This window comes from Rousettus aegyptiacus, unplaced genomic scaffold, assembly GCF_014176215.1.
Source record: "Rousettus aegyptiacus isolate mRouAeg1 unplaced genomic scaffold, mRouAeg1.p scaffold_m13_p_1, whole genome shotgun sequence".
In the NCBI taxonomy this organism is placed as follows: Eukaryota; Metazoa; Chordata; class Mammalia; order Chiroptera; family Pteropodidae; genus Rousettus; species Rousettus aegyptiacus.
Genome location: NW_023416284.1, coordinates 35,215,939 through 35,231,968, shown reverse-complemented (window position 1 = coordinate 35,231,968; position 16,030 = coordinate 35,215,939). Strand labels below are relative to the sequence as shown.

The 16,030-nt window shown below is 42.0% G+C and overlaps 1 protein-coding gene across 1 annotated transcript; it reads left to right on the top strand.

The window, feature by feature from the left end:
* On the top strand, positions 1-2,266 carry LOC107497907 (phosphate carrier protein, mitochondrial-like). The gene has a single exon (XM_036221015.1). It carries the CDS (start codon positions 165-167, stop codon positions 1,164-1,166), a length of 1,002 nt encoding a protein of 333 aa, XP_036076908.1. The 5' UTR covers positions 1-164; the 3' UTR covers positions 1,167-2,266.
* The last annotated feature ends 13,764 nt before the right edge of the window (positions 2,267-16,030 follow it).

The following is a 16,030-nucleotide window of genomic DNA, read 5'->3' as shown; positions in this document are numbered from 1 at the left end:
ACTGGCAGAAGCCATGTAGGCACGGGCTGGGCGTTCTGCTCACCTTGACCGTTGGATTGGAGGGCTCGCGAAGGAAGCTCACAACGCATGTGCATCTGCTCCGTGGCCCCTGAGGGAGGAAAGAGCCCGGGTTGTGGGACTTGTGCGACTAGACGAGCACCGCCATGTGTGACGCTGGCAGTTACCGAGCCCCGCAGGCTAGAAGCGCAGGTGAAAGCAAGGGCAGGCCGTGGGCGGCGGCTGCGGAGAAACACAGTTACGAATACGGCTCAATGAAATACCTGCTGCTGTGCGGCCTGGGCGGGATGTTGAGCTGCGGGCTGACGCACACAGTCATCGTGCCCCTGGACCTGGTCAAGTGCCGCATGCAGGTGGACCCCGGCAAGTACAGGGGCATCCTGAGCGGCTTCGGCATGACAGTGCGGGACGACGGGCTGCGCGGCCTGGTCCGAGGGTGGGCCCCGACCTTCCTTGGCTACTCCATACAGGGCCTCTTCAAGTTCGGCCTCTACGAGGTCTTCAAGATCCGCTACGCGCAGCTCCTGGGCCCGGAGAAGGCCTACAAGTGGAGAACCAGCCTGTACCTGGCCGCCTCGGCCAGCGCCGAGTTCTTTGCCGACGTGGCCCTGGCCCCCATGGAGGCGGTGAAGGTCCGCATCCAAACGCAGCCGGGCTACTCCAGCACGCTGCGGACCGCGGCCCCCAGGATGTACAGCGAGGAGGGCTTGCGGGCCTTCTACAAAGGCGTGGCGCCGCTCTGGATGAGGCAGATCCCCTACACCATGATGAAGTTCGCTTGCTTCGAGCGCACCGTGGAAGCCCTCTACAAGTTCGTCGTTCCAAAGCCCCAGAGCCAGTGCACCAAAGCCGAGCAGCTCGCCGTGACCTTCATGGCCGGCTACATTGCTGGTGTCTTCTGCGCCGTGGTGTCCCACCCGGCCGATTCCGTCGTGTCCGTTTTGAACAAGGAGAAAGGCAGCACGACCTTTGGAGTTCTCCGCAAGCTGGGGTTTGGAGGCGTGTGGAAGGGTCTGTTCGCCCGGATCATCATGATTGGCACCCTGACTGCACTGCAGTGGTTCATCTATGACTCGGTCAAGGTCTATTTAAACCTGCCTCGCCCTCCGGTTGCTCAAATGCCGGAATCCCTCGTGAAGCAGAAATAGGCGTGCATTTGTCAAGCCCTGTAGTCACCACTGGCCCATAGTTTGAGCAGTGGCGGATTGCATTCATACAATACTAGCGCGTAAAATGGTAACGTTTTTTGGAGAGGTGACTTAAAATGCAGCCTGAGTTCTCTTTAAATGATTGATTCCTTTTTTTTGGCAATCCAAGGGGATTGTAACCGTTTCATTTGGGGGTTTGAACCATTATCTTTGGGGAGTCAGCATGGTTGCTTTAACTCAATAGCTTTTCAACAATTATAAGGAAAAAAATTCTTAACAAGAAGTAATAGGTGATTTCGTATCTCTAGATTTTATCTCCTTTGATTCACCATTCGGTGGAGATTATCCAAGCATCACTCCTGCATAGCCTATTAATGAGGTTTTAAGGTCAGCACAGCTATATGGGATAGGGAACAAAGCAAAACTCTGCTACGTGGTATTCATCTCACCAGAAATCGTGCACCTATTGAATAGATGAAGGACTCATTCAGTATTTCGTGTTCATGTCCATTACAGGTAAAAATTATTAAAAGTTAAATTGTGACTTATATTCCTAATAACTCAGAATATATTGATTGTTTTCAAAGAGACATGACAAGATTAGCATTTTTTTCATTTGCTTTGTCCAGTTCTCTTCCTGATGTTGCTAGTAAGAACATAGCTCTCTCCAGGAAGTGCTACAATTGGATCAATGTGGAAAACCAAAATGAGATGAAGGGCAGGCTCTAGGAATAAATACATAAAGAAAAGCCTCTGTTCTCTATTATTTCTTTTGTATAACTCAGCTTTCAACAGCCATACATCCAAAGAAGATCATACCACCCTGACATTAAAAAACACAAAAACCCTGCAAATTCCAACAATTTTTTGTTGAATATTAAAGAATGGTTATAGTGACTTTGGAAGAAAATCTCACTTTTAGTGTAACAAAAGCCATTTATTTAATTTGGTAGATGTTTCAGTGATCTTTACAATGGTTGAGGTTCATAAAATTTATTGAAGTTATAAGGCACATTTTCAGTTTTCTGTAGCCTTCTCATCTCTGATTGGGTTAATTATAAAATTAGTGAAATTCTGTGAATTAGAGATAATTTGTAAAATGTAAGAAGTAAATGTCATTATATTTGATATAATTTACCAAAATGTTACATGATTGCCTTAACAATTTGTATTAAAGACTATAAATTTAGAATATGTTAATGTTTTAACTGTGTAATAAATTGTTTAATGGTTAACGAAAGTTAAAAAGTCTAGATTTAATAAATATGTTTGAACTGTCTTGGTTGGATAATAAAGAGCTTGGAAGAAAAATGTCAACTCATGAGTGAGATAGAATGAAATTTATATTCATGTGTTTTATTATTATTATTGGTGAAGGATCATCATTATTAAGATGTTTTGTCTTTCCTTAGGAGGTCAGTGTCCCAGTTTGTTGAAAATAATAGTTCTCAACAAAGGAGGAAAATCTCAAGGAACTAAATTGTGCAGGTTGATTTTTGCCAGACTTTAAAACAAATGCATTTCCATCTAATGTTGTCTTATAAAATGTAGGAATTTTCTTTGGTTAACAATTTATTAAGTACTTTTTATCATTAATATAATTTAGGAAATTGCTGAAAAATCTATGGAGTTTCAAAGTACTAAGAGATCCCTTGTTCTGGTCTATGGCATTTTGATTGTTCTGTTGACAATACCAGATAATTTCTGTAATATATATTCTTATGTTTAGAGAAGTGTAATCTAAGGAGAACTGTTTGCCATGATTCTGGCTGTCATGGAAATGGTCAAGAAAATAGATTTACTTTGTTTGGATCAACTGATTTCATATTCAGTCCCTAGATTTCTATTCACTATGTTTTGTTGGTGGTAGTTTACAAATGTTTGTCTGAATAAATAAGGGCCAGGGTAGCTCACAATGAATAATAAATGTAAATTAAATAAAGATAATATAAGCTCAGAATCATCACAAATTTTTTCCTAGTTACTATTCCTTTGGAACAACTTAAATTTCTATTCAGTATTTTACTTTGTAATAATCACTCTGTGAAATCATGCATATCTATTAAAATTAGAAAAGCCATAGTATATGTCTGGTATAGTTAGACATTTTATATTCATTTTCTAATAATCTCAGTCTTTGCAGTAGTCCATTTTATGTAAAAAGAAACAGACTCAGAGGATAGGTAGCTAGCTCAAAGTCATATAGCCAAGGGGTACAGTCTTAATCAAAGTCCACATTTTTATCATTAACCCAGCATCTTGAATAACCTTTTCATAAATTACTTTTTATATTACCTCAAAAATATTAAAAATTTGTTTTCTATTTGTATATACTCTAAAATTTCCTAATTTTGCACTAATGGAAAGTTTGTAATGTGTCTCAATTGTGAAAAACCTATAGCATAATTACTAGAAGTAAACTGCAAAATACTTAAATATGTTTAATATTTCAATTATTTTCCACACCAGGTCAGTACCTCAGTCCTAAATTGAAGGGAGTGATAATCATAAAAACAGTGCTTTTTTTTAAAAAAAATAATTTATAGTACTGCAATTGCAACAAAAGGTTTTATTCTATCACATTTTCTAATTTTTCCCTCTAATCTTTAGTTCCCACAGATAAAAATGCTGGCTTAGGCTATTTATCTGTTCCCCCAGGTGGTGAATAAAGCAGCCTTTTCAAGTATATGAAATTAATTTCATGATAGGGCTCTGTAATTTCATCCATTGATCTGTCCTTTGAGAAGTGAATAAAGAGTAGGTAAAATCTTGAAAAACAAAGGCCATATTTACATGTTAATACTACACTGATAAAAATTGGAAAGAATCAAGATATTAATGTTATGAATATTTTTTTCTTGATGTACAAGTGTGTCTTTAGAAAATATTTCTTTTGAGCCTTTCAAAGCCAAGAATAATTAACTGAAGTCAGATCACATTTTGATAGGCAGCCATTCAATTATGTATGCTCATTTTACGTAGTCTTAAAGATCAATTATTTTTTTAAAATCATGAGCAAAGCACTGTTTTAAAGGAAATATAGATCTCAACATTATTTAGAAGGCTTTGTCTTATTTTCTTGAATGCTACTATTTGGGGAGATAGGTAAGTAGGGAGAATACTACCAGTGTAATTATAAGGTTTGTATGTATGTGTGTGTCCATTTTGGTTACTACATTTTGAGACCTTCGGTATCTAAAATTTTAGAGGCGATTTGGTAATTCTACCCATACTCCAGTCTATAACACTATAGGTCAACATCTACCACATGCCAAGCATTGTACTGTGCAGAAGGGTTTTTGTGATGAGCATAATACAGTTGATCTCAAACAATATGGGGTTCAGGAGTGCTGACCTCTCGCACAGTCAAAAATCAACATATAACTTTGACTCTCTTAAAACTTAATTACTAATAACCTACTGTTGACCGGAAGCCTTAGTGATAACATAAAGTTAACACATATTTTGTATATTATGTGTATTAATATACTGTATTCTTATAATAAAGTAAGCTAGAGAAAAGAAAATGTTAAGAAAATCATAGGAGAAAATACATTTACAGTATTTATTTTTAAAAAATCTGTGTTCAAGTAGAGCCTTGCATTTCAAACCTGTGTTGTTCAAGGGTCAACTGTGCATGGCCCTGCCCTTGTGGAGCTTACAGACTAGTAGGAAAATCAAATTACAGCTTATACAAAGTGATGTGAGGAAGTATAGAGTATGGTAAGATTGTACATCCAAGTGATGTTTGAGATTAGACCTAGAGGATAAGCAAGAGTTTAGACAAGCAGAGGCATACATGGTTGTAGTATGGTACGTGTACCTGCCTTGAAGAGAAAGCCTGATGGTTTCAAGGAGCTAAGAAAAGTTCTCTTTGGCTGGAACCATTCAGTTGCAGGGATGGTGGAATGAAATGAAGCAGGAAAGGTAAGAACAGGCTTTGTAGTTCAGGTAGTGCCAGTTAGCTACAAAAGTAAACTACAAAAGTCTGGCTGTGACATTGTCATGTTAAATTACAAACAAATGAGTAGGGGGAAAAAATCCATCCACTGTGTTGAAAAAGGCTGGAAATTACATCTAAGGAATGAATGATATCTTAGTCTTTAGAGATGCAGAGATCATTAATTTGGGAGAATCACTTCACAAAGTGAGGAGTTCAGCTATCAACAATTTTACCCTTTATTCTCAACAGATTTTGAGAAAAGTAGGTGTGTCAATAGCATACAAGAAAAATCTCAGTTAACCAAAATATTCAGGAATAGGTAGTCTTATTTAACTGCAAGGTAACCAGAAATTCTCTTTTGTTTGCCATTCTTGATGAGTTTTTGTCTATATGCCTGGTTACTTCTCTTCTATATTATACTAAATATGATTTCTAATGCAGAATATATAAAGCCTCATGGCCATCAGAAAATCAATGCTTGTCGTATATCCATAGAAGGTGTAGGGCTTTTGGATGGATGCGCACTAATCCTAGTTGATATGGATGTATGTGCGTGTGCTTAATCCTCGGGATAGTCTGAAATCTTGTCATATGCCTCTGCTAAAACAGGGAAGAAAAAAATCTAGTTTAAAGATTATTTATTGAGTATCTGCTATATGGAATTACCTCTATTATGCTAGGTACTTTCACATGCTTTCTTACTGTATTTTTTGTCATAGTAGGTTCTTCAAAAATTGGTGATTTCATCTGTAAATTATATGTAGTCCTGTATGTGTAGTCTTGTGAGTTACTACAGTGCTTCAAAATGGTAGGCTATATCTAAAGAATGATATTCCTAAATTAACATATTATATATTAGTATATAAATTAGTATATTGGTATATTATATTTTTTAATATATATCTTCCCTGCCATTAAGAAATAAAACGTGTTTTTAGAAAATACCAGTAAAATTTGGTATTCTAGAAAGAGGCTCTGAGAGTTGAAAGAATTCTGCCCCTTTGCGAGGCTGGTAATTCACATCCATGTAATTGTTAGTCTTCTGACATGAATTGGAGCTGCTGACAGGGTGATTGTCCGTTTGTAAGAGGATGGATGGAAACCTGGCAAAGAACCACAGTCTTTTCATCTCCAATAGCGTTTGTATTCTGGCTGTAGTTACATCTTATTCCCAGATATGAGGATTTTTTCTGTGATCATTGTCTTATATTTCAATGTCTCCTCCCACCTTTACCAAGAACATAACGCTTTTTATCATGCTGAATCTATACCATTCATCTTATTACCTGTGTTTTAAAGCTTTTGATATTTTAGATCATTACCTATCTATGTCTGATAACGGTTACCAATATTTATGACAACCATTTACTGGGCCAGGTATTGAGCTAAATACTTTACATATAATGTGTAATATTTATAACCATTTGTGAGGTTCATATGTGTATAAGTTAGTTTTGTTTGTTTGTTTGTTTGTTTGCTGCAAGTAACATAAAACCCAATACACAACTGGTTAAACCACAAAGATATTTATTATTAACAAGAAATCTGGAGATAGGTGGACCAAGGTTGTTCAATAGATCGATATTGTCCCCAGGGACCTAGGCCCTTTTGGTCCTTCTCTGCCATCTTTAATGTATCAGTGATGTTCCTCCTCATATTCAAGAGATGGCTGCCACAACATCAAACATCATGTCTCTGCAACAGTATGCAGTTCGGAAAGCAAGGAGGCGGGGGGGGGGGGGGTGGTGCAAAGCCAGGAGGGCTTTCTTTTCATGTATCTCTCTCATTAGAAAAGAAAATCTCAGAAGTTTCTGGTAGATTTTCCCTTCTGCCTCATAGGCCAGAATTAGGTCACATGTTCTCTTATAGACCCTGTAAACCAATCACTGACGACAGAAATGGAGAATTTAGATCCATGTAATCTATCTGCTGGAACTAGGCACAATAGGACCTGAACAATATCAAAATCTGTTGTTGTTCAGCAAGGAGAAAGGGGAAAATGGCTGTCGAGTAGGCAACCAAGGTCTGCCTTTATATTCTGTTCCTTATTTTGCAGATGAGGAAACTGAGGTCCAAAGAGATTATGTAAGTGAGGTAAAGCTGTGGTGGCAAAACCAAAATTCAAACTGGATCTGTCTGCCTCAAAAGCAGTTAGCTGTCATATCACTTGCATTAGCCTGGATCTTGCTATGATGTAGAACTACTATAGATCATATCGAAAGGGATTTATTACTAAAAGTGTCAGAAAAACTGCTTCCTAACAGTAACTAATACATAAGTCTCAAGGCCAGGAATCTCTGGACAATGGTGATCCATGGATAACAAGATATAATTAGATATAAATTTTGCTATCATGCCCTAAAAAAAGAGAAACTAGGTGAGAACACACACACACACACACACACACACACACACACACACACACACCTTAAAAGAAAGTAAATGTTTCTAATCCTTTTTTGCAGTCATCTTCAGCCTTTTCATTGTACACTTTTCCCCCCATTGATTTTCCAGAAATGGCTAATTTCTTTCAAATGCTGTATACTGGAAAAATCCAAAGGATTCATCAGATGAACAAATTTCAAAGAGCCACTACCAATTTTTTTCCTTAAGAAATGCATCAAGCATCTGATTTGCTGCTGATAAATTCTCTGTAAGTAGCATTATAATTAAGCACACACAAAACCATTCTGTGTTTCCAAGAATACAGCTGGGCTGGCAATGAATTGGTGATATCGCATGGGCACTGAGAGCGAGGGTTCCATTGCATCTCAACTACCATGTACCTTCTTTGTTCAGCGACCAATCCGTCTCTCTCCCCTGACACCCTCTGAATCACAGGCCATTGCCCATTCACCCCATGTCTGTCACTGAGCTAGTTTATTGGGCACCTTCACTGAGCCTCGAGACTGGCTGTCTTGCTTCCAGGCTCTGGTCAAAAAGAATGCCAGGAAACCAAAGTGGTACACCTCTCCCAGCATGACTCCCCACCACCCCAGGACTGGTAGACTAGGCCCTTGGAAATGAAACAACGGTATTTGGCAAAACTGGGAGAAAAGAGAGGCAGTGAAGGGCGGTTGGGGGCAGGGGTCGGTACGGTACGGGGAAAGAAAGGGCTGAGCCGTCAGACTAGGCTTCCAAACCAGGCTTCACAGCTGCTGGCTTGCATGGCTTGGGCAAGTTACCATCCCTCCCCAAGCCTGGTTTCCTTATGTAAAATGGGGACCCAAAGCGCCTACCTTGGAGGCTAATTGTAAGAATTAGCAATAATTTACATAAAACATATGGTATCAAATAAAAGCTCAATATATTATCGTATTTATCATTACTAACCCCTTAATAAAAAGTCGAAGGCTGTTAGTGTGGAAGGATTTAGCCAGTAGTATTGTTGTTAAGGTTGTTGTTGAATATATACAAGCTATATTTGCTTTAATTTTTAATACATCATAAAGTACATAACCCTTTGTGGGAAATGCAGTGCATGGGAAATGAAAAGCAAGTAGCCTGAGGGTGTTGTGTGTATAAAAGCCAATAGTGGCAACCCCATCTCTCCCTGGCTTCTATGCAAACAGTTTCTTTTACAAATTTGTTTTTGGTATGCAAATCACTCTATGCAGATTTCTGTGTGCAAAATACAGCATAGAATAAATGGCCCTCTTGCCAAGGAAGATAGGAGATGTTGGCTGCCATTAAATAAATTAGCAGCAAATTTTAGATTTCTTTTCCTAACAATGTATGGGGTGAGCATATTTTTGGCACATTAAACTGAACTATTTTGGCTTTAGATAGTGTGTTCTTGTGATAAAAGTGTGCTTATTGAAGCTTATAACTACTTTTTCAAGCCACAATAATGTTTAGTGGTATTTAATTTAGCATTTCACAACAGTATGCCACCTTCAGTTAGTAAAAACGCTTTCTTGAAAGTCACAGATGGCTTCCCATCTAAGGTTAGGCTGCTAGTCTCCATATACTTCCTACTTTTCTGTGAAGATTTGTGCTTATTAACAGATTTATGTTTATATTTTGGAAAACATTTTCTCCCTAATTAATGTATGTCTTAGTAAATGAAAGGGATACATTTAATATTAAAGTCATCTTTTTTTGGGGTGAGCATGAGAAGCTAGTGCTGAATTCAAAAGGCCATATTTACCATCCATGAAGAATAAATAATAGTACATCCCTTTCATGGTATTCCTTACCATTTTCAAAATCTTTTCCAAAATATTTTCCTATTGACTCCTCTTGTGAATTTATGGAAGAAGGTGAAGTAAAAACTCTGTCTGAGGTCACTTGTAACAGAGGAACTATAGGCCTGAGGTTTTGGGTTTTATAGGTCATGCTCAGGAAAAACAGCAGGTGTGAGCCAGTGGCTCCACCATGCTTTCCCTCTCTCCTCTTCTTCCCCTTTTCCTTCCACCCAAGCATTTTTTGTTTAGTTTGGGTGTTTGGAACTTGTCCAATGAGCCACTCCTTAGTTTTACAAAAACCAAGCTTAAACTGAAGGCACTTTTCGAAACATAGCTTCTCATCTGAGAGAGAGTGGAGGAGTTCACTATCTGCTAGGGGAAGCAGATGTGTAAACAAACTATGCTAACACTGAGGTCTCAGCAGAAGTAGGCACGAGATATAAAGGTGGTGCAAAGGTTAGGTCACTAACTGCATCGTGCTTGTAGTGAGGAAAGACTTTCTGGAGGAGTTGTATCTGAGCAAGGTTTTGAAGGATGCATAGGTGTTCTCTACATAGGTGGGGCGGGGGGAGGCAAGAGTACTTGAGGCGGAGGGAGCGGAAGTACAGAGGCACAAGAAGCCTGAACCTGCAAAAGAGGAAGATGTTTTTCATTGAAGAAATTTCTTTGGTCTAAGAACAGAGAAGGGGAGAGGTATGGAAAATATCCTCAACATCTCATGTATCGCTCTCTCTTTTTTTATTTGAATTCCACTCCAGATTATTGCCGTAGTCTACACTGGTCTTGCTGCCTCCCACGTCTTCCCCCACTAACATAGAAGAATACTTCAAAGGCCCCTGCAGTATTCATCTCCACCCCCGCCCCACATCAATACTACTGTGGACAAAATAAAGTCCAAGCACTTTACCCAAGAGTATTTGCTGCCTCTTATGACTCGGTGCCTCCTGGCCACTGGCATTGATCATTTCCTGCTCCACTGCCCACCCCTCACACGGTCCCTCGGGTGCCAGGCCCAAGCCTGGCCTGCCTACTTTCGCCTCTCCTCCTTTGCCCATGTCAGTCCCACCGACCAGGCTGTCAGGCCTTCACTTATCTTGACTTCAGTCCTTCCAGCTTTAGATCAGGCACTCTTTGTCTGGCGGGAATAGAACCCAAGGTGTAGGTTCTAATCCTGGCTCTGGCTTTAGACAAGTTCCTGAGATTCAGTTTTCCCAACTGTAGAAGATGACTGCCTATCTTGCACAGTTGTTCTCAGATTAACAGAACAGGTTTATTACATGCTTGACACATAGCCAGTCCTCAGCCATTAGAGTTATTATTATTGTTATAATTTTATCCCAGTGAAATTCAGGCATAGTAACTACCTTTCTTAACTTGCCGTGAGGATCATATAAATTGAATATGTTATTATTCGTATCTCTAATTATATTCATTCACTCATCAATGTATTCATTTTACACTGATTAAATTCCCGATATTTGTTGTATTCTAACCTTGGCATGGAAGACGTAAAAATGAATTTGTAATGCCCTAAAAGAACACAGGCCTATGAGAGAATCAGACAGGAAAGGAGTCAAGTGCAAAGCCAGATGGGGAACCCTAAGACCAAGATGAGTGCTGTGAGATAAGGGAAGGCTGAGAACTTAGAGATGAGTTCCAGAAGAGCAGCCCTGTGCTTGAGTCTGGAAGGATGTGACCGGGTGGGGAAAGGGGTGGCAGGTTGAGGGACCTGGGTCAACTTGGGCCAGGGGATGTGAGGCTGCTTAGGGTGTGGGGGAACGGCAGTGTAAGACCAAGCAGCCGAATTTCTGGGGCTGTGGGTTAGAGGGAAGGAGAGTGAGGGTGGGGCAGGGCAGACCTGGGGAAATCATGGCAGGACGAGAGGTTGGAAAGGCAGACGGGGCCTGGAGGTGACGGTTCTCGGTGCCTGTGTGCTTAGAAGGTGCCGAGGGTTCTGTGGCCCCAGCTGGGCTGAAATCTCCTCTGAAGGCAGAGAAGTTTATCGGTCATCCCTCATCCCTCCTAAATCCACACGGAACGTGGGCACAGTGCTGCGCAATGAGTCCGAAGGCAGATGGTAATGGGAAGTTCTGGAGAGTTGCCCCAGCCTCCACCCTGGCTGTGCCCCATGTCCCCCAGAACCCTCCCTGGCTGCACAGAGGAGTGGAGGTGGCATGTTTCTGCCAAGGAGCTGAAATGTCCACAATGTGATTACAAGTCAACAGAAAACTGGAACTTGGGTTACAGAATTTCATTTAGAGTAAATTTTGCTGAAATGCATTTAGTTATAAAATGAAGGAGAGTCAGTTTGCCAAAAAGCTTTAAAGTATACTAGAAATGATTCCCTGTAATAGTGACCCCTCTCAAAGTCCCTTACCATCTACAGGACAAGGCCAACCACCCTGTAAGTGTTAAAATAAAAATCAACCTATTGATCACAAAATGAGCTATAGAGTACCAACTTTTTTTTTTTTTCCTATATGAGAAGACATAAGCACTTAGAAATGTGCTCCATCCAAACACCCAGAATCCAGTCAAGCCTGGTACTAAGTTACTACCACCCTCTGAAGTAAGGGTGTTTTGAAAATAAATACTTGAAAGTCTGCCCAGATTGTTGTAATCTTATTAATTTAACAAAGAGACTCAGTAACTGCCTCAACCAGGGGGATCCGTGTTTACCATGTAATTTGCAACAAGCTGATAAACACACCCTTGCCCCACTTGCAGAAAAATCTCATGCTCCCTGCAAGGAAGCCATTGACAGAAAAACAGTAATAGAGGATTAGAGACCGTAACACCATGGTGTAGGTCCTGGATACATATTTGCTCATCTCCCCTAACCCCTGGCCTTCCAGCCCCCTGCCATCTCTAAGTTCAGAGATATAGTGTGTGGTTTCTCCCAGTCTTGTCCTCCCTGGCCATGGTCACAATGCTTTTGGTGTTCTGGGCAGTCTGCCAAGATCTCCCAATGAGAGATTTCTGCACTAGGGTCTTGCTAGGTGGCTCTGAGGTCATTCTGGATTCTGTGGTAGATTTTAGGGCTGTCTTCTTACCCTAGTCTGAGGGGATTCCAAAGGGCTGTGCTCCCCCTGCCACCCCAGTTTCTAGGGGGCAATGGCATTCAATAACACCGTTGAACATAGCTTCTCCAAGTTCTTGGTTGCAAACCACAGGACGGCCTCTGGCTCACTCATCAGGAAAGGAATTTATTGCAAGAGCAGAGGGCAGAAGCCAAGAAGGTTAGGCAGACGGGGGTATGTATGCCAAATTACCTCAAAGAGTCTGGCTAGCCCACCATGCCGGCCCAGCCACCCCTTCATCACGGCCACCAGCTCTGCAGGTCATCTGTACGCATGGCCTGGCATCTCGTCTTGCACCCTGAGTATTAAAATCTCTGGAGGGGGCTCTGTATTTGGCTGCTCCAAGTCTGCCTTCTGCCTCTTATGGGCAGGATAAACCCTGCTTCCCACCAGGACCCACCCAAGAGGAAGAGATTTAGATGCTGGGTAGTCAAAAAATGAAAACTCTCCTCTTTGCTTCTCTAAATAATAATTGCTAACATTTACTGAGCATTGTGCCAAGGACTTTAAGTGGATGAACTCACTGAGTCCTCACAACAGGCCTATTAGAAAGGGCTCCGTTTTAAAGACAAGAAACCAAAGCACAAGACATTGAGTAAGGTATTCAAGGTCACACAGCTAGGAACCTATGGAACTGTGAGTCACACTTCACCATGGGAGTTTGGACAGAGGTCAGTCATTGTCCACAGCAGCTCTGGAAGCTCTGTGTAAACCTTGCCTGAGATGAGCCTCCCTCATATTAGCTGGCTCGGCCCAGTTCCTACCCCCTCTCCTTCCTGTGTGCCCTGTTTTGCTTTGCTTCCAGGCCCACTGACTCCCTCACCTACCTTGTCCATCCAGGCTCTTTTCCAGGCCTTCTCACCCCATTTGTCCGTGCAGGGCCCCTCTCTTATTTAACCCAGGTTCACAAGAGTATGTGACTCAAATCAGAAATGTACCAGGATGCCAAACACCAGGATTAATTCTACATGATAAATTCCTCCACTATATTTCAAAAACTGTTTGTTCTTATGAGACTCTCTTCCAGGGTCTGAATCACTGAGTAAAAAAGCATGTTAACCTTCATAAATTGAATGTTTCTAATTAAAAATGTGTCTCATCAATCAGTGATGGTAACATGTATAGCAGTAGAATTTAACATTAAGATTTCTATTACTTTAAAAAATTGGCATGCTTGGAATCTGGTACATGGTGGGTGCCTGATCGATACTTGCTGCATTAAGGAATGAGAGAACCAGAGGCCTGTCATTCCAGTAATTGCAGCCTTTCTTGAAAGACTGACATTCCTTTTGTGAGCATGTTACAAACAAAGCCTCGTTTTCAGCCTTAAAATATCTAATTTCTCAGTCCTTTATTTATTTCCCAATTTCTTACCTCCTTTCAGATTACTGATTACCTCTGCTTGCACTGTTGGGAAAGGGCTTTTGTCTTGTAGAAGTAATTTTAGTGACCCTCTCCCCCCGAACCCACATACACAGCATGAGAGCATTCTTCATGTTCCACACAATTACTGAAATCTAACTACGACTATTTAGATTCTGAAGTACCAGGAGAGAACATATGTGTCAGTTTGTCTTCTTCTGCATAGTCCATATCCCACTGTGATTTCTCAGCAAGACATAATAATTATCCATAATTGTAGTGGGCATGACAGTCCCTTAAAGTCTGAATTAGACCCACCTTTCTGAAAGCAAAATATAGCGGTGCGCAATGCACTATGTCATTTGTAGTCCTGAATCGTGGTTAGAAGGTACCTGACAAAATCCTTAAATTCAACTCTGAGTAAAGTTTCTAAAATGAAAATGGGCCAAGACTTTAGAAATAAATTTGTTTTGAATAAAAATTTAGGATTTAAGACTCCGGGAGTGATACAAAACGAAAGGGAAATACCTCAAGACGCCTTTTCCTAAATCAGAATGATTGAATTCGTTTCCACCAGCTTGATCCTTTCCTGAAGGCGGCGAACCGGAGTGCTTCCAGTCACCCTCAAACATCTCATCAATCTCCTGCCACAAAAATGAATCAACGCCACATTCAGACCCTAATCCTACTTCCCCTCAGCCAGAGCACCTGCCAGGCTGTGTTAGGAATGAGTGATGCCGGCACAGATGGAAGTCTGCATGCTCCAGTGCTGGGGGGCCCACGAGAGGAGAGGGAGAGCCCCTCCCCGCCGCCAGAAGCTGCCTCTCCTCCCAGACACGTCAGCCTCACACTCCCTCCGGCGTGGATCTGTCATATCCCATTGTCAGCAGCAGAGTGGGTGGACAGATGTGTGCATGGACAGACGCTGAGACGCTGCCACAACAGGGTGGCCGCTGGGGCATGTTTCTGTAGAGGGTGACAGTCTACCTACAAATGTAAGGCTGGCCCCGCCGCTGGTCGTTTAGGGGGCTCACCTCTCCCAAGGGCCTAAACCCCATAAAAGCATTTTCCCTAAAACTTCTCTAAGGTTACTTGTCACACTGTGAGTTCTCCGAGGGTAACTCCCTGGCCCCTTGGGGCGGACGAAGCATCTCGCGCATCCATTAGAACCTCTGTGGCCCTACAGCAGCAGCGATCTTTCTTCTGCCTGTACAGGCTGATGAGAGTTTCCTGGGCCTCCCTGTGGGGCAAGCAGATCTGGGTCAGACAGCAGTGGGTTCAGAGTCCAGCACAGCCAGCCAGGCAGGTTCCCTAGCTTCTCTGAGCCTCGATTTCCTCATAGGAAAAGTGGGGGATGAATACTACTCACCACCAAAGGTGGTTGTGAGTCTCAGATCCACACATGGGCAGCACCTAGCAAGGTGCATTCTAGGTGTCCTATTTCCTAGACTCTGTTCATTGTCAAGTTCTTTAAGAAGACCACTTGTGGGACATTTAATAAATTGTACTGAGATCAGAAACAGATGGCCACTGGGGAGAGAGGCCTTCCTGGCTCCTGAGTGTACAGGGACCTCACCTTTCACTGGGCTCTCCAACAGTCAGCCTAAACTCCCGAATGGATTTACTTAGCTTGCCCTGTGAGAGAGCTTGCAATCTACCGAATGACTGCCACTCCTGAAATCCCTCTCCTTTTGTGTGTGTGCCTTTATAGTTGACATTAATGACTTTGAAGAGCCAGAAGGAACCGTACTGATCATCTGGGTCCCAGAGGGGGTGATGAGGGTCATGACAGTGCTGTATGTGATATCCCTGGACTCCTAATCCAGTGCTCCTTCTGTTCTCTTTGTTGCCCTTAGGCATGTATGTCCTAAGGTATGGTTGTCAGGGAAACACTCTATTGGGATCTGCTGCTCTCACTGCCCCAGCAACATAGCCAGCCTTCCGTAGAAAGGAAGGTGTGCAGCAAGTGCTCTGCTTAAAGCGTCTGTTAGGGGGTCTGGTCCCTGTTGACTGGGGAGGCCCCTAGGTGATTGAACATGAGTTGTCCTGGCACCAACAGTTAACTGTCTGGAGACGAATGACATGAGCATCATCAGTGGCTTTCTTCATATCCTGCAAAGTTTGTAGCCTGTGAGCTCATCTTGATTCCCCTCCTCTCCTTACCAAGCCCAGCCTCCACCTGCACATCTGTGCCCAGTTCTTCTCCTCACCCTTCTGGCAAACCCAACCCAAGGACAGTCTAACAGTACCCCCTCCTTCATGCCTACCTGGGCTACTGAACCCTGCTGGCTT